At 40.4% G+C, this 22,531-nt stretch overlaps 2 protein-coding genes across 2 annotated transcripts; one reads left to right on the top strand and one right to left on the bottom strand.

Annotated features, from left to right (window-relative positions):
* Positions 1 to 366: 366 nt before the first annotated feature.
* Positions 367 to 5,517, bottom strand: cdo1 (cysteine dioxygenase, type I). Its single transcript, XM_041937694.1, has 5 exons — positions 5,274 to 5,517; positions 3,960 to 4,037; positions 3,123 to 3,280; positions 2,398 to 2,567; positions 367 to 1,393 (listed from the first exon to the last, which is right to left on the bottom strand). The coding sequence occupies exons 1-5, from the start codon at positions 5,441 to 5,443 to the stop codon at positions 1,364 to 1,366; spliced, it is 606 nt and encodes a 201-aa protein (XP_041793628.1). The 5' UTR covers positions 5,444 to 5,517; the 3' UTR covers positions 367 to 1,363.
* A 4,174-nt stretch (positions 5,518 to 9,691) lies between these two features.
* On the top strand, positions 9,692 to 22,046 carry ap3s1 (adaptor related protein complex 3 subunit sigma 1). Its single transcript, XM_041936692.1, has 6 exons — positions 9,692 to 9,926; positions 13,585 to 13,676; positions 15,057 to 15,168; positions 15,255 to 15,326; positions 16,545 to 16,652; positions 21,194 to 22,046. The coding sequence occupies exons 1-6, from the start codon at positions 9,858 to 9,860 to the stop codon at positions 21,320 to 21,322; spliced, it is 582 nt and encodes a 193-aa protein (XP_041792626.1). The 5' UTR covers positions 9,692 to 9,857; the 3' UTR covers positions 21,323 to 22,046.
* The last annotated feature ends 485 nt before the right edge of the window (positions 22,047 to 22,531 follow it).

The following is a 22,531-nucleotide window of genomic DNA, read 5'->3' on the forward strand; positions in this document are numbered from 1 at the left end:
TCAATAGGGATTATTAGCCAACATTGATTAAATATTAATAAGAGGCATTGAGGCCACATCAAGAGATGGTGTTGGTGTTTGACACTAAACAGCGTTAGTACAGCTTTTGAAGGGTAAAATTCAAAAACTAAACATAAATACTGACATCAAAAATTTCCAGACTCCCGAAGCCTTTACCATCACATCTAAATTGTGAATATGAATGCAATCGCAGAAATAAAGTTAACAGAACTCCTTTACACCCACAGTAACCAATGTATATTGTTGCATTATTTACCAGCTGTGTAACTGATTGTATGTTTTTATAATGATTTAATGGCAACTAATTTCAATGCCACAAGAAACAAATACAAACACAAAATCAGGTTCTGTGAAAGCATAATGGTGTTTAATGGTACACAGTTACGGCCAGATTTATCATTTGTTGCATCACAGAAATCATGCATTTGACAGTGCTATGAGAGGTGCTATTCTGTAAAAGCTACACACTATATAAATATTGCTACAGTCAAAATATGCCAGAATCCTGAGAAAAAGTATGAACCTTACTGAAACATGGTGTCTGCTAATAATAAAAAATAGTCCCTCCACAAGACTCTCAAAACTCGAGTATGAATACATTTAGGAGTAACACGGCCGCTCGCTGATCTAAACATTCTGCCTGTGAACAAAATAACCTGCAAATAAATTACAACCATTGCACTTTTAAAAACAACACAACTCTAAAGCTTTACATTTCTCATTCTGTATGCAAATGGAACAAACTTCTTTGTTAATTAGATTATACAATGTTACATTTCATCACAATTTTCAACAGGTGTTAAGACAATTTTAAGTGGTATAAATTGACAGTAAATACAGCTATAAAAGTGCTCCATTGATTACAAAACTGTTGATTGCAACTGTTTTTCTTCTCTTCAGAAATAAAATTGGAGAGAAACATCAATATTTTCCCATTTTTTTCATGCTAAAGCTCTATTTTTTTTGTTTGTTTTTTTTTTGACTATGGGCCATAACTTTACAAAAGTGTGGTTACGCAGGTCGTGGATAGACAGGAATGTTGTTATTGGAAAAGGGTCTCCTCAGGCCCAGCAAACAAAAGGCAGATTCAATCCATGTCCAAGCCTATTCATACATTCTTCCTGTGCTCATCAGTATTTGCCAAGCTCACACTGGGCAGCGATAAAGCCATTCTAATTACTGGGTTGTCCTTTTGAACCGGCCCGCTCCTGATTTTTAAATGGGTGCTTAGTCATAGTAGGTCCACATTTCGCTTCCCCAGCAGTTTCCCTTGAATCATTTTCACAACATTAGAATTTTAAATGCAACTGTCTTCCTCATCCAGAGCCTCTTTGCGTGACCACTAGTTGTTCTCTTGTGAAACTGTGGTCTCCTAAGAAAAGAGTGAAAAACAGAACATGTTAGACTTCAGGTTCAGGTCATGAGTCGCTGGATTCACGTCAACAGACTTTGAAGTGACTCCTAACCAAAGCCAAACCAGGATTATTCAAAGTCAGGTTCTTAATAGGTTCTCTCAGTTCCAACCTAAAATTCCACCTAATTAGTCATTGCATCCAAAAAACGACCTCAGACCTCAATAACTGTTGACAGCTAGGGGCGTATGGTGAGTTAAGTTCGTTGTGTACTGACAATTATGTGCTTCTACTATCTTATCTCCTCCGTTTGGTGTTGCAATCTAATGCACTAACTTGACAGTGTTTATGGTCAAGGTATGCTTATACAACATGTAGATTTCAGATAAGGCCACAGTTGTTGGCAGGGTGGCCAATGCAGAAATAGGCCCTGATGTGCAGACACTCTTGTGTTACATCTTTTTTTTACCATTTGTGTTATTTTCACCTGTCTGTAATGACTTTTATGATGTGCAGCACTTTAGATTACAAGTTTAGAGGACACCTTATATTTAAAACGTTGGCTGAACTTCATTCTTCAACAAAAAAAAAAAAAAAAACGCAATCACATTCTCAATAAGTAACACTTCTTGCCTGCTAAAGCAACATTTTTGTTGAAACAGCAGCAAATGGAAGCACATTTGATGGATATGAAATGGAAACTTTCTCCTAGATTCCTGAATCTTCAAGGGGTGCTGCTTTAATTGCTTGTCGGCTGTGCTTAATGAGAGAGGTAAGACACTATAAAAACTTGCCACTTCCTCCTCATAAGGCAAGGGGCTGAGGAGGCCTGTGTGTTTAATTAACCGTTTGTAGGGGTCCTGTGTGTGAAAAGTGACGACATTAACATGGGCTAACTTTAGTTTTGCTGTAGACTGACTGAAATGTGAACTTTCACTCTATGCATTTATCGGCATTTGTATGTAATGATGCATTTATGGTCATCCAATATGTATGTATTAAAGCCATAAAAAAAGACCCTTACAAATGGAGTCCTCTCTCCATATTTGCTCCAGAAGGTCATCTTGACAGTGTTCTTGTGCCCCGTCCGCTGGTCAAAGCTCTGGCAGATTTGGAAAGGGGGACTGTACAGGTGCAAACTGACTGCGCCCTCCGTGTGGCTGACATTTTCCACACGATGCAGGCCAATGGAGTCTAAAATATGCACACACACACATATGAACAAAAAAAAACAAAAACCATACATTTAGACAGCGTACACCACTGGAATGCTGTGAAATAACTGTAACCAACAACTGAGACCAAACATCACACCGGGGCTCTGCGAGCTTTGGGGAAATACTCAGTCAGCAGAGATTTTGGGAGAGACCTGAAAGCCATTCATTGTAAAGTTGTAACTGGCTGTTAACTTCTAAGAGACCAATTTGACATTACATAACTGCAGAGGTCGGAAGCTTTGTTATTAGTCTGTGCTGTAAAAAATGCCACATATATTACACAGTGGTGTCTGAGTCACATCAGCATATCTCATGTGGGACAGAACATGTAAAGGATGTTTGTTCTGCTGTGCTGAACACAGAATGATTAGTTTTCTGAGTGTTTCATCGTATTAAGAACCAGTTTCACAACATGCCCCCACACGCAAACAAACCAGTATTAATAGAACTAAGTGGCATTAATATGGAAGAAGGATAAAGAGCCAGCTCTAATTAAAAAGAAAAACAATCAGCACACAGTCTGCTGTCTCACCATTTATGTAAGCAACCTTGTTTTCCTGGAGAATTCTCTCTGACTTCTGGACCATGTTTCCCTGCGATTTACTGTCTGGCCAGTCGAACAGCGTCTCCTTCAGCTGACCCTGCAGCAGCTTCATGAAGCAGTGGGAGTCTGTGTGGTCGTGGATGCTACTGCAAAGTGCAAGGAACATGCAAGCATACAGCGTCAGAAAAGGCGTCCTCTTTCGAGGAAAAGCAACATTACAGATCTGACCTGTGGAGAGTTTCTGTCTAAATGTGACGCAGTTTTTGTGTTCTTGAGTTCAAAGTTCAAACTGACTGGCAGACACTAGATCCATGCACAATATAGTGTAATGCTGTTTTAATGACCGCTGATGGTTGGCGCTTCTGAATAGAAGCAGTCACACAGCTACTGTGGTAGGGAAGTGGTAAAACAAATGTCTTGGCTCTTTTGAAAAACCGCTGTTACTCAACACGTTATCATGCTGCTCACTGCAGAACATCTTGATGTTATCAAACATAACAAACTCCAATGAATCTCTTAAATTTATATAGACTTCCGGTGTTCTGATGCCATTTGCTGACATAGTGAGATATAGGACAGCACATTGGACTCTCTTATCTCTATTAACTTGATAAAATAATTGGCAAGAAATATCACCTGAATATGTGACGTGCAGTATCTACAGTGATTGGAAGGCTGGGAACATAACAGGTATAATGAGACCTTGTTGATGCAGAACAAAAATTGTCAAAACTGATTGTGATGTGTTTGTGATAAATGAGCAGCGATCATACTAAAGTTCATTTTGTCGTGTTAATTGCCGGTTTGCACGTAGGTGCGGCTCACCTGCCATGGCCTTCTCCCCAGCACAGAATGATGAGATTGAACTTTCCGTTACCCTCGTCAACCAAGTTCCTGGTGTACCTGCCAAAGAGCACAGAGGGAGACAGATGATAGGTTATGCGTCCTCACTGCTGTTACAACCTGAGAGGTGTCAGAGGAGGAGGCCTCTGGCAGAAAAGTGATGGAGTACAACGAGACCTGTGCTGCTTTATATCGAACAACTCATTCCCATCATTTTTAGCATGAACCGAAATAATGTGAGTGCCACTATTCAGGTTTATTTGATTTTAACTTGATTTTCCACACAGTCAACCCTCTGCACAACTACTTGCAATAAACCACTGCAGAAGAAAATATGATCTGCACAAAAAAAGACCCGGCTGCATCCCACAGGTCAGAAAACAAAGCGGTCACAGACGCTAAAAGTGTTTGCTCGAGCTTTTCCCCACACAGAAAATGCGCAGTCCTCCCATTTCTGGCAAACTTGCGTCCTCATCGCCACTCTGTGATGCCGTCAGTCTGCAAATATTTTCGAGGCAGCTGCAGCTCCCCGATGGGCAACTGGACGGTAGCAGGACAAGCATACATCCCTGCAGACATCAGCGGGTGTGTGTCCGCTCTCGGCGTTGATTGGACGGCTCAGTCACCCTCCCTCCATTGACCCGTCACAAATCAAAACACTGGGACACGGGAGCTTAGAAAACTTGTGAATAGAGCAGCCTTATTTTGAAGTGGGGAGGCCTGACTGCAGAGATAAACATTTCGAAGGGATTGTTTTGTATGAGCTCGGTTGCATATAAACAGCCTGCAATAATAGAAATTATGCAAATGAATTGATTTTTTTTATTCTTTTACTCAAAAAGGCGTGACTAAAGCTGCTATTCTGCACGGAAACAATAGCTGATTTTCATTTAAATATAAGAACACTGCTTTTTAAAGGACGGATGTTTTTTTGTTGTTATTGCATTCAATAGTTTTCAAACTTTCTAAATAATAAGAGCCCAAAATTAATTCTATTCGCCACTTTTTTTTTCCAAGGACAGATTTTTATCTTTTTGGCGCGGTCACCAAAAGCGCCTTTTGCAATAAAAAGTAAGTAGTAGACGTGAAATACAGACACGATATGAACAAGTAAAAAAAATCTGATTAGAAAAATAGTACTTGGACTGTAGTAAAACAAAACAAAACAAAACACACTGGGTTAAGGTGACAGACAAGGCTTTAGAACAAGAGTGCAAAGTGCATCAGCATAATAAATGAGCATATCTGATTAGTTGGCAGCTGTAAATAGCAGGATTATGAAACAGACTCTCTTACCTGTACTGGTCAAACTTTGCGTATTTCATCCACTCCTGAGGCTTGCTCTCGTATGATTCCATGATATCTTGGACCTCCTCAACATTGATGGAGTCATTCTCGAAGACCTTATGCAGGATTTTTATCAGGTCATCCAGAGTTTCGGGCTTCACCACCTCGGTTTGCTCCATCTCTCAGAGTTGTCCTGCAGGTTTTTTTCAGATATTTCTACTTCAGTTAAAACGACAGTTTTATCTCACCAACTTTGTGCAGTCGCCTACTTTTTATAGGCCAGCGCAGCAATTTGGGGGCGAGCTGGTGTCGGACTGTACCATTATGGGAGAAGGTGAACGCCCACAGCGCGTCGTCTAATTGAAATCACTTTCGTTATGAGCGCATAACAAAATATTGCAAAAATACTTGGCTGCGCATTTTTCGCGCTTGATGTCAACAGATTACGCAACTTTTATTTTTTTAATTTTGCATGTTTTAATAAAATAAAAAAGTATGCATTCATCTCGCACATTAAGAACTTGGACTAATCCTCTTTGAGTCCAATTCCACCACGTTGCCACAAGCACAACCTCCCCCTTTCTTTCTCTCTTTTCTCACTCATTTCTGCAACAATAGCTGCTCAGCCTCTATTTGTGGTAAATTTTTCTCAGAAACTCAGATCACTGACACACTGTTTAAGGTGCACAAATCACAAGCTCATAAACAAGTGGAGGTGGAGAAGAAAATCATGGGAAAAATGTTGAATGGTATGAAGAATGTTTTGGGAAGATTGTTGTCCTGGTTGAATAATGCTTATTTTAGACCTTTAATCGCCCTTGGTTGGCCTGCTTTAAATTAAGAGATTATGAGATGACTCTTGCAATACATGAAAGAATAGATGCACTATACTCTTTATAAGAAGTTATTTATTAGTTTATGAAAAAATATACATTTTTAACATTTAAAGGGAAGTAGAGAAGAAAAGAAAAAAGGGAAGTGAATCATTGATACTGCAGATAGAAAACTTAATGGTTTACTTCATTCAAGAAGGTAGTGTGTCCTTGACACTTCACCTTAGGTATCTTGCAAGCCAAAAAAGATAATCTAATGATGTCCAATGAGGACTTGAAGGTGTGTTTGGTGTGAGTGAGAGATTGGTGTAAAACTGCTCAAGTAATTTAGGGTGTTTTAAGGGGAAAATATCCAACTGGATGAAAAAGTCGAAGAAGGGATTGCACCTGTGTCCTGTAAGTGTCAAAGTAAAACTTGTTATTGAGGAACTGCTACATCTACATTTGAGAAGTTATAAGTCTAACAGTGCGCTGGTTCCAACTCAAATGTGAAGCGTCACAAAATCCAAATACCCCAGTAAAGTATAGGCTTCGATCGCAGCCGCAATTATACCTCAGATCAGTAAACAACAGGAGGCAACTTGAGTAAATGCTTCGACTTCCCACCTGCCAGTGCATGTGTGCATCTGTGTGCACCCATATTCATGTTAAAAAACAACTCTGAGATGGACTTATGCACAAAAACAGACACAGACAGACAGACAGACACCATGAAAGATGCCCTTTGTCCGCGTCATCCTTTGTCATCCTTGTAACGGGAAATCAACCAATCACTAATCAATCCTATGAATGCAATGCCTTCCATCACAGAAATATGCAGGATTTTCACTCACGCATTCCACCCGTTTCCCTCAAAGATAAGAACAAAACATGTCAGTGGAAGTCCATACAGTAGTTGAGGTTACTGTGGGTTACATAAGGTGCAGAGAAAATGTACACAGTGTTCGGATGCCTATGAGCAGCGGTGGCCCAGATATACAACATATCAAACAGATAAACAAATGTTATAGTGCTCACGTTGCAGCTTTGAGCACAGTGCCTTGCTCAAGGACACATGAATAGGAATATTGGGGAAATCAAAAGGAAACACACGAACAACAGCTGACTTTTTACATGTTTTCAGACCTGGATGAGGTCCAGTTCTGTGAATATTATTGGTTATCACAGGTTTAGGATCCAAACCAGAGTTCAGCTGGGATATTCCAGCACGAAAACTCTCCAACAAGTGTCAGTCTAGAGGAACATCCTCTGGCTGAGGAAGACATTTAGGGCCTCATGTTTACTGGCAGCATAAGAAGTGGAGAATGTTACAGAAGTTGTGGCAAGTTTTCCTCTGAGCTGCCACATCATCAATGCCAGACAAGCTTTTGCTCCACCATGTGGCTAAAGCTTAAACTGACTTTATCCAGGTCATAACAGTGGTATGACGCCACTAAAGGACAGTAATTAATATAAAGTGGCTGTTTGAAACAGGTTGTTGAGAAAATCTTTTTAACTATTATGCAACATTTGATATGACATTTGTTTGGCTGGAAAACAAGCAATATTGTATTTCCTAATTCCTAATTAATGAGTATAATGTAATGAAGAATAGGAAACCTGTCTGTCAGATGGTAAGGCTAAAATCCATTCCATAGGCTATGAGCCATCTCATGCAATACAAGTAAATTATTCAGCCTCAAACTACCCTGATAATGTTACATCTCATGTTAACTCATTCATTTTTTTGAGCACACAGGTTTGTTTTTATCTGTTAACACTAACCACAAAACAGTTACTGACTGTCTAAAATGTAAAGAACAGCAAAAAGTGTTCCCAACTTCAAACGCTTCTCAGTTTATCTGTCTCTAAATCATCTCTGTAACAACAATTATGAAAAACTGCCACTCAACTTGGAGACGTTGCACACAACATTTGATTTTTTTTTGTTAATTGTATTTCATTGCTTGAATTATTTTCATTTTCTAAAATGCATTATTAAGTACAATTCTAGAGTCATTATGTGTTTATTGTGAATGCAGAGTTTTCTCAATTTATTCCTCTATTCTGCAATGTCAAGGTAAACTTTATTAGCCTGGATGGAGAAAGTTGCAAGAATATGTAAACTACTAATAAGACAGATATAAATATAATATACAGTATGCAGTCCCCCCTTGCATCCCCCTAGCACACCCACATATGCACACATTCAGACAGAGAGGGCATTTCCAAGCACCCTTGCTCTAGCATACACTCACACACACACACACACACACACACGCATGCACGCACGCACGCACGCACGCACACACACAGAGGGCATCTCTCTCAAGCATATGCTGACACACGCACTAACACAAAGACAAACAAATACTTCAATGCGGAGTAGGTTACATGATCCATGAGAAACCAACTCTACATTCACATTATAACCAACTAATCAATATATTGCACTATACAAGTACTGCACACAGCCCTGATCCCTGAGCTCCTGTATTTAGAAACTCGGGAGAGGAAATAGCTGTGTTGAATCTAACTTGCTGGTATGATTCAGGAGAAAAGCCTTAATTCATACAAAGAGCTGTAGATTAACTCCAAGATCCATCAGTTTGCCCGCCAGCAGGTGGGGTTGGATGGTGTTAAACGCACTGCTAAAATCAACAAACACAAGTGTCACAAGGCTATGAGGGTTCTCAGCATGTTCATATATACTGCTGGTCATTGTCAGCAGTGCATCCTCAGCCTCCTGCTCCAGCTGATTGGGAGAGAGGGATCCAAGAATGGTGAGACTTCAGTGAGGAGCTGCTTTAACACTATCTCCTCAAAGCACTTCATAAGTACTGAGGTTAGGGCAACTGTCTAGTCTAGTCAGTCTAGTTTGTTATTCAGGTGAACACCCAGGTACCTGTAAGATTCCACCATCTCGATGCCCACTCACTGGATGTTCACTGGTCCAGGAGGAGAGTGTTTGTATGTGAGGAAGTCTACCTGAGGAAAGCAGAAAAAAAGAATCTAAATTAATTGTGTAGCATGAATCATACTTGTAATCAACACTGAGACATGATTTGACCAAAATGCAGGATAATGTTTATATGATATCCTGAAGATGATATGACCAGTGGTGGAATGTAACTAATTACATATACTCAAGTACTATTCTGAAATTTTGAGGTGCTTATTAGTTGCAGTCCTACACAAAATAATAAAAACAACAATAAAATCGTACTTTTACATTAATGCATGAGTCATAATAATCGAATGATATAATGCATCGTAGTTTAACAGTCACAGAGTACATTTTACTGCAGCTTAATGCAGGACTTTCACCTGTAACTGAGTATTTTTATAGTGTTGTATTTTTAATTAAGTAATATAAATTTAAATACTTCCTTCATCACTGCCCTTGAAAAATAAGATATTTATTCGGTCTTTCGAGTATCACCAATGAAAGTAAACATTAGAAAATAAATAAAAACTGTTTCTTCTTCTTCTGTGGTTTCCAGCGTCGGACGGCAGAAGTTTGACCCACCGCGGCTGCTGTAGCGGGAGGAGGCGGAGGAGGAGGAGATGACTGGTCCTTCGACGTGGAATATTTCCGTAAAGAGACGATGGAGGAGGAGTAGCGGCGTGTAGCTCGAAGCTATCCCGTATTAACCTTACACCGAGACGTGGTTTAGCTTTGAATCCCGGTCGGATCTGGGTTCACGGGAGTTGACGGACAGCAGTCTTTCAAAGACTGATCCCTTTCTCTTCCCCCGCCTCCCTCCGCTCAGCTACAATCATGATAAAAGCCATTTTAATATTCAACAACCACGGGAAACCGAGGCTTTCTAAATTCTACGAGCATTATGTGAGTAACATGAGATTTTTTGACCGCTATTTACATGTTTTTTTGAGCATGTTTTTTGAGTTTGTCTGTATGATCGATAGGCCAAGATGAAAAAAGTGCATTTAAAATATTAAGCTTTGGCTGTTGAGATACTTTAATTTAATGTTTTCTCGTGCACTTAAAGCAAGCCAAAGCAGGTGCGGCCAGGTGTGGGCTGCATATTGTTGTGAACTGTTTGAATGGGAAGGTGAGTGCGCTCCACACACCGCCCAGTGATGAGCTGTTGGGGTGTAAGATGTCAGGCTGAAACCACGGTGTCCGGTAGAGATATGAATAATTAAACGTGCGCGAGGCTATCGCGTTCCTGCCGAGCCGGTACGAGCAGGACTGTGCCCGGCGCTTGTCACGTTAAATCCAGCTGTGCTGATGAACGCACAGAGGCTGTGTCTTCACGCTGTTTGGGTCACATGACTCTAATAACGCCCTTGTGAGCGTCTCGTGCTCACTCCTCCAAGCCCCTCGCGACTGCTGGATCAATTAGCCTCATTGTCATCAACTTTCCCACCTGTTCTGTCAGAAAACACAACCAGTAAGATCCATGCAGGCTACAAATGACAGGTTATGTAATGTCCCTCGCTGGGCAAGCTGTGCTGGCTTGTTCTCATAATTGGATTTATATCTCAAGGTTGGCCGCCTGCCCCTTCTTCAATATTGGTGCTACCAGGAAACTGGTTCTCTGTTGAGCTGAAACTAGATGAGCCAGTAGAATAACTGACAGAAAACTAATTACAATCATTTTGTATGTTTGGGTCACTTGCAGGCCACATCCTCCCAAAAAATGTACCGTACAAATAACATCAAATTTGTCATGACCTCTCTGAACAGGACTCCACTGGGAATTTCAGCAACCTCGCAAAGGAAAACCAAATGTACAAAAGTAAAAATATGAGGACATTGTAAATGCGTTGCCATGTATTTGGGTTTGGAGCTGTTTTTCTTCTTTAACCTTGCAGCAAAATAACATAAAAAAATAAAATTACATAATCGTAGTGAAGGTCATTCTGAACAGGGCTCCATTGAATCTGTCAGCAAATCTCTTGGGAAAAAGTTTTTATGGGAGCTCAGATATGAGGAAATTGCCAGTGTGTTACAGCATCATTGCGGGGCGATTAAATTTCTGAAATCTCGTACAGTAAAATAATAAATCTTAACCACCAGACTCTCATGATGATTTGCCGATTTTGTTTGCGGTGTTTGTTAGTTAACTGACTATGCCTGGATTCTTGTATGCCTGCAGCCAGCAGTGATTTTCATTATCCTTTAATCATACAGATTATTTTTTCAGTTAATGGGTTAATCAGATTAAATTTATGAAAATGGCGATTTTCCCACAGCATAAGGCGACATCTTCAGATTACTGATTTCGTCCAATAGTCAGCCAAAAAACACAAATATATTTCTAAATTCTGTCATTAAAAGATAAAGAAAAGCAAAAAAACCTTTGCATCTCAGAAGCTGGAGGCAGGATACCTTAACTCACTCAAACAGCTAACTGATTATTGACAAGTTGCAGGCCTGCTGTCTGCAGTTAAAACACAGTGTCGCTTCATTTAGCATGTTCCAGAATGCGTTTATTGAGAAGGATGTATTTGTATTTCAGGAGGATGAATTGGAATTGATTGGATTATATGAAGGCTGTATGTAGACACCATCTGCCATATTAAAAGCTGCAGTGTCGGCTTACTGGCTGGCAGGATCTAATATTTCACACATGCAGCTAGCTGTGAAACACCGTCCCTAGCATTCAGTTTATTTAAGTTAGTTTATTGTTAAGACTGGGCCTTCGCTTGACAGCTTGTGATATAGATAAGATGGTGAAACATGATGTGTGTTTGTGAGTCTTGTGTGTGTGTTGTGTTGGGACGGAGGATGGCAGAGCTGAAGAGGCCTCGTCTTATTGGTCCGAGCTGGTCTGCCGGCTCAGACATGGAGGCAAAGCATCCGTCTGATGTAAAGGCGACATTTCAGAGGGGAGGGGAGGGTAATATATGTACTCACACAAGTTCACACGATATAAATTCACTCACCATCAATCAGCGCCCGGCCAGCATCTGTGAGAAGTTTTTGGAAGAGGAGCAGCTGTGTGTTCATGCTGTAACAACAAGATCTGCAGCATGTGTGCAGAAGTCTTGAGAGTCTCATTCTTCAGTCGCTGTCACACATACTGGACGTCCGTATGGTTGTTGACTGTTGATTTTTTTAACCGAGGATGGCAGACGATAGATAAATGATGGATAAAAAAGTGAATTATCAATATTACATGCTTGTCGTGTTGTGCAGGCTACAGCTGCAACTATTTGTGCCAGCCTGTGTAAGGACACAATTGTAAACCAGCGTTGAATTTGTAACCCCCTTATTAGGATTCATAAGCAGTGTATGGAGACACTGAATAAATGCTTTCTAATACTCTATAATGTAGTTGTAAGCAGATATAACTATAATTCCTCCTGTGGATGACACAACCCACAAGTGGAGGCTGGTGTATGAAGACTTGTGCTTGCTTATACAATGCTTATAAAGCATTTTAAAGGTTTGTTTTTGCCTTTATTGGGCAAATTTCCATGAAGACACAGAAAGAGAGAGCGAGATGTTGCAGTTGTGTGTGTGTCCTGCACGCCCTTGAATTTCACGTCTGCCGAAATGAAATCGGGGATGAGGGGTGTCTCTGCTGCTCACACGTGTATGTAGAGGAAAGCTGCGGGTTTACAATGACAAATGGTCCAGAGGAGAGCACAACACCACGAACACGGAGAAACGTCTTCACGAGAAGTTTTAAAGGATGCTGCCACTTTTCACAGTCTCGCAGCGCCTGTGTCATTAAACTGCGAGTAACCCCGCGAGTTGCGTGCCACAAATCACATGACCGATTTAGCCTCCCAGCCAGCTGCGTACTGGACAGCCTCCTCCCTCCTTGTGCTCACTGACCTGTTATGCGCCCCGAGAGGACGTTAGCACCCTTTGGTGAGGCTGAGTCAGTGCTGGAGCTGCACACAGCAGGATTTTAACCACTGTCGTATCTTGATTTTGAGATTAGATTAACAAGTTCAGACCTTATGTTCTTGAACATTGCATTTTCATTTGCATTTTACTCAACTAGAATGTGTTTGCCTGTGTGGGTGTGTGTGTGTGTGTGTGTGTGTGTGTGTGTGTGTGTGTGTGTGTGTGTCTATATATATATTTTGCCATCAGAGTTTTGGCCATCTGTATGTTCAGGAAATGTTCAAATGAGCCCACTCTTAAAGCCATTTAGTCAATGCTTGGAAACACGCCTAAGGATATCTGAGGATATTTAAGGATATTTAAAGAGAATCTCATCCATTAGCAAACAAAAGATAGGCCTGTCTTGGTTCAGCTTGTACACTTATTGCCTCTGTAGCCCGTGGGCACTGGTGTGCTTTTAGATATGACAAAGTAAATGGTTAGTTTATTTAAGTCACTCGGAACCAATACGTCTATTCGGAAAAAAAGGGTGAGGGGAGGCATCAATTTAGCTGCCACGCCAGTCTCCCGGCTAAAAGTAATAAAATGGCTCACTGGAAGGAATTAAGTGCACAAACAACACATTATTTACCATCTTCCCTTTGTTTAACAGCCTCTCTTTCCTCATTTCCTCCTGCAGAGTGAAGACACAGAGCAACAGATCATCAGGGAAACCTTCCACTTGGTCTCAAAGAGAGATGAGAACGTCTGTAATTTCCTAGAAGGTGGAATGTAAGTTCTGAGTGCTTCAGCTTGGCCTGCTAGTGCATATAAAACAAGTGTGTCCAAATGCTACAGAAGCAGGTTGCAACTGTGAAGGCAGTGGGAGTAAATACTCTCGATCGTTTGGGCCTACTGTACGCTAATGCAGCATCACAGGGATTCATTTCACGCAGTAAAGGAAAGCTCAGAGGGCTCTGTGACTGACAATCAATAGTAACAGTGTTTGTTTAAAGTTCATATATCATTTATGACTGAGGAGCAAACCAGGCGTCGTTTAACTGAACTTGATCCTGCACTTTTTCTCTCTCAGCGGCCTCTGTCATCTTAAATTGTGTGACACCAAAGCCAGAAATATTATTATACTAGAGCATTTATGCAACTACTGAGTAGTGAGGCATAGTAGGGCATTGACTGTACTGTATCATATTTTTTCAACAATAACAATGATCAATTCTTGTCAAAAAGGTCTCAAATAGAACCATTAAAAGGTTACCTAATCTAGGTGGGATCAACCTGGGGGTAGGTGAACTAGGAGAGCCCTTGATTGGCTCTGAGAGGCTGTTTACAAATGAGCTGCTATCTGATTAGCTGATTAGGATAGCAGGAGTCTTTTCTTTTCTACATACCTTAAATTCTGGGTTTTTTTTTTTAAACGTTACACAATGTAGAAAATGTCCGTTCAAACAAGTCTATATCTGCTCTGGTGAAGTATTTCCACAGTGTGGATTGTAGTCGAGCACTGGGATGTACAGCCATGTTTTTTCCACCTCTTGCTCTCACTGCATGTCTGCTGCTCTAGCCTCCCACACTGCACAGTGTTAGAATCACACATGTCAACTATGACCTGTTAACAGCATCTATCCACAGCGCCCCCTGCTGCATATCTGCTGTAGATGCATCGCCATGGCTTTATTACTGCACCGTGCTAAAGCCACAGAAGAACGATTAGTCAGCGATGCACACTGTCGGCTAGTGCTTTTGATAGTCAAAGCAAAGTATTCACGGCTTCCTTTGCGTGATTACAAATGACAACATTTCCTCTGGCTCAAACCACTTTGGTGTGTTGACACAGCCCCTGGGGTGTTACCAAACCCACTAACAGACTGGAGCTGCACCACCATTAATATCTTTTCATGTTAGTGTGTTGACTCATGACTGAAAACATCCTGTTGTTTCTCTCCTGATGCTTGTGCGTTGTCTTTGTGTCATAACATGTTTACAGCATGCTAATTATGCCAGGACGTGCTCAGGATGGAGTGCAGCATTCTGTGTGTGCTAACGCCTGATGAACTTTACCTTTTTTTTGGTGTCTGTTTTCCAAAAATGGCCAACATGTATCCATTCAGGACAGGTACAGGTGTGATGTTTCCTGTGTCCTCTGTGTTTCAGGTTGATCGGAGGATCAGACTACAAGCTGATCTACAGACACTATGCCACGCTGTACTTTGTGTTTTGTGTGGACTCCTCAGAGAGTGAACTAGGAATTTTAGACTTAATCCAGGTAAAAGCCTGTGAGACCATAACGTATCTACATTATTCTTTCTTGTTCTGTTTTGTTTTTTTTATGCCAAATTCTTTCCATTTCAGGTATTTGTGGAAACGCTGGACAAATGCTTTGAGAATGTCTGTGAGCTTGACTTAATTTTTCATGTAGACAAGGTAGGAAATACTTTTGAATCTGTTTGCCTCTTTGTGATGTCACTTATTATACTGCAGTACTGCTTGAACATTTGGTCCTACAAATTACCTGGACCTTTTATGAAATCAGATATGAGTTGTAATACTCTCTCTGAGCCATTATTGCCACATATTAGTGTCACAGTTATCTGATGACCTGTCCTGTGCTGTTAGAGATTTTCAGCGACTTCCTGTATTTTACAGTTGAGTCATAAATCGTTTGTCGTGACTGTACACTTCTTTTATGGACATTTTTCACTTTTTTTTCTGACATTTTGTTAGAAATGAGTTGAGAAAGTAATCTGCAGCCTAATAGATAATTGAATTATTGAATAATCAGAAGTTACAGCCTTGTTGCAATTTTGATTTCAGCTGTTACGGTCATATAAAATACTTATAATGATTATTAATGTATTCATCAACAACTATAACTCCCCATGTGGGCACCCATATGTAAGGGCTGGTATCTAAGTTGTATTTGTTGACAAATACTTAATATCAATAAACTAGGGTTGTGCCCGACTCAGACTTCTGTCAATTCAATCAGATTTCGCTGTTCAATACAAAGATTAAACTATTCCTTCCTTTATTTTTACAGTTTAGTGCCACACTACACTCCTATGTCAGCCTACATGAGTCTCATGTTTTACTTATTAGACTCACGTGTTCTGAAAACGTCATATTTCCACACAGAAGAAGTAGTGTGTGCGTCCTTCTCATAGTTGAGTTATAAAATCCCAGCGCGCCACAAAGCGTCTCTCCTGTCGGGCCGCTGACAGCGCAGCCAGCTGAAGAGTCACGGCGGACGGCATTGGAGAAGGCTGTACCGTCGTCCGGTTTAACGGCGGTTTAGCCGACTGCACTGAGCGTCAGAGCCAGCAGTCTTCCTCACACTGTCTGGCGTCATGCCGCCCTCTGTTTCTCTCACAGTTAGTTTTGCGTTTTGTGGTCATTTTGAGACTCGGTCTGTAAAGCTTACAGTCTGCTGTGCTGTTGCTCTGTGTACAGTGACACAGCTAAAAAAAAACAAAAGCTCATTGATTCAACTGGGAAAATGCGAGCCGACTCAGGGTCTTCGCGAGTGATGACTCAAATCATCGACTGTTATAATAAACATTTAAAAATGTCATGATATCTGCTTATAACTACTTCAATGCAAATGACTGTATTTGTTGTATGATATTAACGTATATCTCTCAGGTCCACAACATACTGGCAGAGATGGTGATGGGCGGGATGGTCCTTGAGACCAACATGAACGAAATCATCACACAGGTGGATGCCCAGAACAAGATGGAAAAGTCTGAGGTAAGCCTGACCCTGCCCGTCCACTGTATGTATGACTTGATTCTACCTCCATACTTTGAGGTATCGTGTACAGTATGCAGGCATGTGTGTATGCTGCACCCTGCATGCTACTCTTCAGTGACTTTGTGGATGCTCCCTACCTACTCTTGAGTGCTTGTGCTCTTTTTTCGGCCTCTCCTCTCGCTGCTGCAACGCTCCCAACACGGGTTCTCGACATATCCTCTCCTGTACCCCTAAAGTACAGCATCATAGTCATCACTTTTTGTCATTATTATCGAGACTTAACTGTATCATTGTACAGTGCACCTCCGACCATTGAATCGCTCAGTCGCCATCTTATATTCGACCATGTAGACTTGACATATATTCATGAAAACAGGCTGGTTGTAGGCTGTGTTTTACATTCTTGCTATTCCAGAGGAGAATGTGAATTTCTTTACGCTGTCCATGTTGGAGTAAATGCTTTTCCAATGTGTTTTGTAACATCTATAAGCCAGTGTCCTTGCTTAGATATTTGCCCTATGCAAGGACATTGCTTTGCTTTCCATACAGCTTCTGCTAGCAGATAAACATTCATTTACTTCGTGGAAAGTTTTAATGAGACAGACAGCCAGAGACAATTTCATGAAATCATTTCTGTTTTGCACAATGTGGATGTTATCCTCTGATAATCTTAAAATGTAACTGCACTAATAATTTGGCTTTGTTTTTACTCCCAGCACACAGCAATAACGTCTAAACATTTAGGGGATGTCTTTGGGGAGCCGTTTTTACTGTTGCGATGAGAAACGCTGACAGAAAGTCACAAAGTTGTACCAATTTGTTGTATTTTGTTGCTACATGAGCAAGTGAAGGGCTACAATGTCAGGTTTTCTACTGGCTGACATCAATTGTGTGCTCTAACGTTTGAACTTTAAATGTATTAGTGTTAACAAAGTGCACTTTCTCTAATAATCTGAGCTGCAGTGTGTGCTCTTAACCAGACAGAATCTTCTTTTTCGACTGATGTTCTGTAAGCAGAGTCTTTTACTGTTCTACAATCATCAGAGCTGCTCTGTCTTTCCCTCTTGGACCTACCCTAGACCGCAGTGTGTGTTTTTTCACACTGACGCTAATTCCAAATGACATTGTCCATTTATAGGGCAGTCTCTGGGGAACAAGGAATGAGCTGTTCTCCTTCCAAACTGGTTAATTAAGTGGCATTAGTGTTCTTTATATCAAACCTTTTCAATTATTAGCTTTATTTCTTGCTATAAAAATAATTGTGGGAGAAGCTTTAAATGGTTTTTAGCTTTAAAGATGTGGTCTATGATAGGTCCTATCACTTTTTTCTGTGGAGATAAACTGTAATTACTTTAATCTGCTTTAACATTCCTCATTCCTCTTTTTCCTGACCCTGTCTAGTTCTTTCCATTCTTCTCTCTCTTTACAGACGTTTATCTTTCAGTCTACCAGGCAGGACAGGTAGACACAGGTACTGCTAAATTTACAACCAAGTACTGTAACCTTAACTGAAGTTTACTTCTCCCCCGAGTCTCTCCACACAGCCCTCCATGTAATAGCAAACTGACGTCACTAACATACAGTAGGAATCTTTAATGGCAGACCCAAAAATGTTCCCATTTCTCTTTAAACCTCACAATAATTTGGTGGATATACAGATAACAGAAACCCTAACAGCATAATGCAATCCACTGCAATAGGTAAATAAATACAATGTGTATAAAGATGTTGAACTGCTGTGAAGACTGCGTCAGAGAGGTGGTTGTTCAACTCTATGATCATTTTTGAAGCTGTAGATTCAGATTAGAATAGATAAAGATTCAACTTTATTGTCATTGCACAAGTACTGAGACAATGAAATGCAGCTTAGCATCAAAGCAGAAGTGCATAACGCAGTAAAGTAATGTACACATATATAGAGATATATGAATTGTGATGAGGAATATATATGAATACACTAAGATAAATACATTATAAACAGGGTGAAGTGAATTCACACAGATACAGCATATGCAGCAGTAACAGTAGGCAAGTGCAGGTATACATGTAAATATATAGTGCAGATGTAAGAATGAGCAATGCTAGCAGCAGACATATGGAATAAACAGCTGGATAAAATAAGGTGTTTACACTGAAGGTCACATATGTACAGTATAGGCAGCAGTATGAATATGAATACACTGCAGGTAGGATATATACAGTATGGACAGGGGTCTGAAATGTATTGATATATGAGCGTGCAAATAGTGCAGGTGAGTGTGTGCAAAGCAGCGTGGCAGTGGAAAGTGTAGTCTGTAGTTTGTGGTGGTGTATTATGCATATTGTAGAATGTACCTATTGTATTGTCCACCCACTGTAGTTTAAAGAAATGTTCATCTAGAGAGGCTGCAGGTCCCTCTTGAAGGCTGCCGTTTTTTAAGTAACGACAGCTTCAGAACACATTTTTATCAAATATTTTATGTGATTGGTCTCTTTGTGTAATCATCACATGTGACACTATCGGCACTTAAAATGGTGCAGTGTATTAAAGGAATAGCTCGATGTTTTGGGAAATGCGCTCATTTGTTTTCTTTGCTGAGAGTTAGGTGAGACGATTGATACCATCTGTATGGTGTGGCCTGCAACTGGTTAGCTTAGCTTAGCATAAAGAGTGGAAACTGGAGAAAACTGCTAGCCTGGCTCTGTCCAAAAGTAACATAATCTGCCTACCAGGAAATGGCAAGTTCTTCTTCTCACACTTTAATGTTTGTGCAGGTGGAACAGAGATATTTTTGGACACAGCCGGTCTTGCTGTTTCCCTGTTGCCAGTCTTTGTGCTTGCGGATGTAGCGACACATTTACTGCACACAGCAACAGTGGTATCATGTTTCTCATCTAACTCTCTGCGAACACACCAATAAGCATATCGCCCAAATGGATGATCTATTCCTTTAAGGTCTCACCCACTAACAGACAAGAGCACTGCTCCATCCTGTAAAAAGGCCATCTGACTTACATAGGCCAGAGGATCAACCCAATTGTTGTGTGTTACACAGCGGGTGTTACTATTTCTGTACATATTATCACCCAGTGTTTGATTAAAAACCCACTATTGTGGACTGTACATAGTAGGTTTCCCGGCTACCCACTGTTTGAAAAAAGATATGTTGAGTCTGACTCCTGAGTACAGAGACCATGTGCTGGATCAGCATTCCTCTCACTTAACGCCACGGTCATGGTTCCATCCAACACAAGTCTCCTTGATTCTTGGCAGAGGGAGGAATGCCCATAAGACAAACGGCCCATTGAAATAACCTTGTGAAAATAAGTGAAGTGGATGAATCTACATTCCAGGCATACTTTATGTGTGTCGTGTCACTAAATGATTTACGGGACTCCTCCTGTGAGTGTGTTCCTAACTGAGGCGATGAACATATCACTCTCTTTTGTCTTGAGCCTTTTGGTCATTTTTGGGTCTTTCTGCTAAAGATTCAGATGGAAGGGATCTCTAACCGCAGTGATTCTCAAATGTCTTCTCACACTTGAGATGAAAACATCAAATCATTCACTCTCTACAGATGTGCTTCCTTGTTCCACAAAGCTAAACCACCTTGGTGCTCTCCTTTAAAAATGCCAAATTGCTCTTATACAGTTTTACATTGAGATTCATTGTGTTAGAGCAAAGTGCCTCCTCTGTCTCTGAGAATAGATCTCCCATTGTAGTGTAGTACTATTAGGCTTACAACCTCCTCATGTCATTAGTAGCTAACACCATAGATGTGGAAATGGCACACCATTCTCGTTCCTGTATTCAAAAATATGTATTTAGACTGTGAAATGTTAGCTACCGTCATGTGTAGTCTTTCCAGAAGAAATTCAACCCACTAGAAATACAGTATCACCTGTATTATTATGGCTAATATTGTTGACACATTCTATACATACCTATCTATCCAAACATCATTTCCGTCTCCATATCCAAATCCATTTTTTCTGCTTTACCCAATTCTCTCCTTGCATTTTTACCCTTATCGGTCCTCAAGAGTCCGGTGGGTTCACTTTCCAAGCAATGCTGCCTTTTGTCCATTTGATGAATGTCCGGTACTGCCCAGTACATCAAAATTAGTGAATGGTCTAGTATGTCCTCACAGTTGATTCATAATTGGCTCTGGTTGTGGTGTAAATCATGATAGAACCAAATAATGCATGTGCATATGAAGCTATGAAGGCATCTGAATGTACATTTGCACATGTTGTCTGTCCTAGTAGCTGTTGGTGCTTTTGCATTGTGTCAGCAGTTTTTTTTTTTTTTTTTTTTTGGTTTACGTCCAGTACTGTGTTTAGCACTGTGTGTGTCTGTGTGTCCTGTTCACTGTTCAATGTGTTGTTATGTATAGCATGTTTTCTGACTTACTGATTTGTATCTTATCAAACACCCCCTGTGTGTGTGTGTGTGTGTGTGTGTGTGTGTGTGTGTGTGTGTGTGTGTGTGTGTGTGTGTGTGTGTGTGTGTGTGTGTGTGTGTGTGTGTGTGTGTGTGTGTGTGTGTGTGTGTACAGGCCGGTATTGCAGGAGCGCCTGCTCGTGCCGTATCAGCTGTAAAGAACATGAACCTCCCGGAAATGCCCAGAAACATCAACATTGGTGACATCAGCATAAAAGTGCCAAATTTACCCTCCTTCAAATAGTGGCAGCGAGATCCTGAACCTGCAGATGTCAGCCAATGTTTACCACAATGCAATCTGTTTACCAAAACCTCAAATTACTAACTTTTATCCAAACTATACATCTCGAAGGTACTGTGTGGTTTGACACTCCTTGTTCTGGTGTTATCTCTTTGTTTTTCCTATTCAAGAAAAGAGTGTTTTACGTGTGATTTTTTTTCTGTTGGAAGGAAAAATGAAGTATTTATTTATCAGTGGTACATTCCTTCTGCCTCGCTTGGGGGTTGGCCCTTGACATTTAGCTGCTACAGTCCAGATCTGTGTCAGTTTGTGACTGAAATTGTTTTACTGACTCAAGTGTTTACTTAAAAAAAAAGAGGGCGGGTAGTGAAGTTTTGGGACAGTCTTATTGGTTTAGTTATTCCAGAGCAGAGAAATCAATCAGTGGAGGAAAGAGCATGAAACCATTTCAAACACCAAATTGGAACAGGTCTGTTACAGTATTGAAAGTCAGACATTACAGCTCATTTGTAAAATCAGTGAAAAAAAGTAAAGAATATTATATTGCATATATGCTGTGTGATAGAAATATGAATATACATGCTGAAATGATTTTTTTTCTTTTCTTATTTGTATGCAAAATATTTTTAAATGATTTCTCATGTCTTATCAGATATTTCTCTTAATTTTAATCTGTGCATGACTTTTTTCTTTTCTTTTTTCAACATAATAAACTGTCGAAACTCAACCTGTGTGTTTTCATAAAAAAATGTTTGCCTGATTTGACCACTTTACCCATGACTTATGACTTATAACCTTGACTTACTCCTAGAAAAGAGCAACATTTGATCCATTTGTTCACATCAACACATCTATCTGACGCAAATCTTTGCATTATGATTTTGCACGATGCACATGTTCTTTATACTGAAAACTTTTGCACACTCTAGGTCAATATTCGTCACACATTATCCTCTTTGTGTGAAACACTGTAAAGCTTTTATCATTTAAAAAAAATCGAATATTATTTATATTTTATGTGTTACTAAATGTGTATTTTCCACATCATGGCTGTAAAAGAGTAACGTTACGGTTTTGCTATCGCGCATTTGTTGCCGGCTCTGTTTGTCCATCGCTTTTCCCGTCGTGTTTCTTGTAGTAGTCACTTTGCGTGTGCTGACGTTTTACGCATACTTCGCTCGAACCATCTCCATTTTGCGGTCACAGTTGCTG

The sequence above is a fragment of the Chelmon rostratus genome, chromosome 5 (assembly GCF_017976325.1).
Source record: "Chelmon rostratus isolate fCheRos1 chromosome 5, fCheRos1.pri, whole genome shotgun sequence".
Lineage (NCBI taxonomy): Eukaryota > Metazoa > Chordata > Actinopteri > Chaetodontiformes > Chaetodontidae > Chelmon > Chelmon rostratus.

Coding starts and splice junctions, on each gene's coding strand:
- cdo1 (XM_041937694.1), bottom strand. CDS start 5,443: ATGGAGCAAACCGAGGTGGTGAAGCCCGAAACTCTGGATGACCTGATA. Junction 2,568..3,122: donor CAAGGTTGCTTACATAAATG/GTGAGACAGCAG, acceptor TGCATATTTTAG/ACTCCATTGGCCTGCATCGT. Junction 1,394..2,397: donor ATGGAGAGAGGACTCCATTT/GTAAGGGTCTTT, acceptor CTCTTTTCTTAG/GAGACCACAGTTTCACAAGA.
- ap3s1 (XM_041936692.1), top strand. CDS start 9,858: ATGATAAAAGCCATTTTAATATTCAACAACCACGGGAAACCGAGGCTT. Junction 15,169..15,254: donor GAATTTTAGACTTAATCCAG/GTAAAAGCCTGT, acceptor TTTCCATTTCAG/GTATTTGTGGAAACGCTGGA. Junction 16,653..21,193: donor ACAAGATGGAAAAGTCTGAG/GTAAGCCTGACC, acceptor GTGTGTGTACAG/GCCGGTATTGCAGGAGCGCC.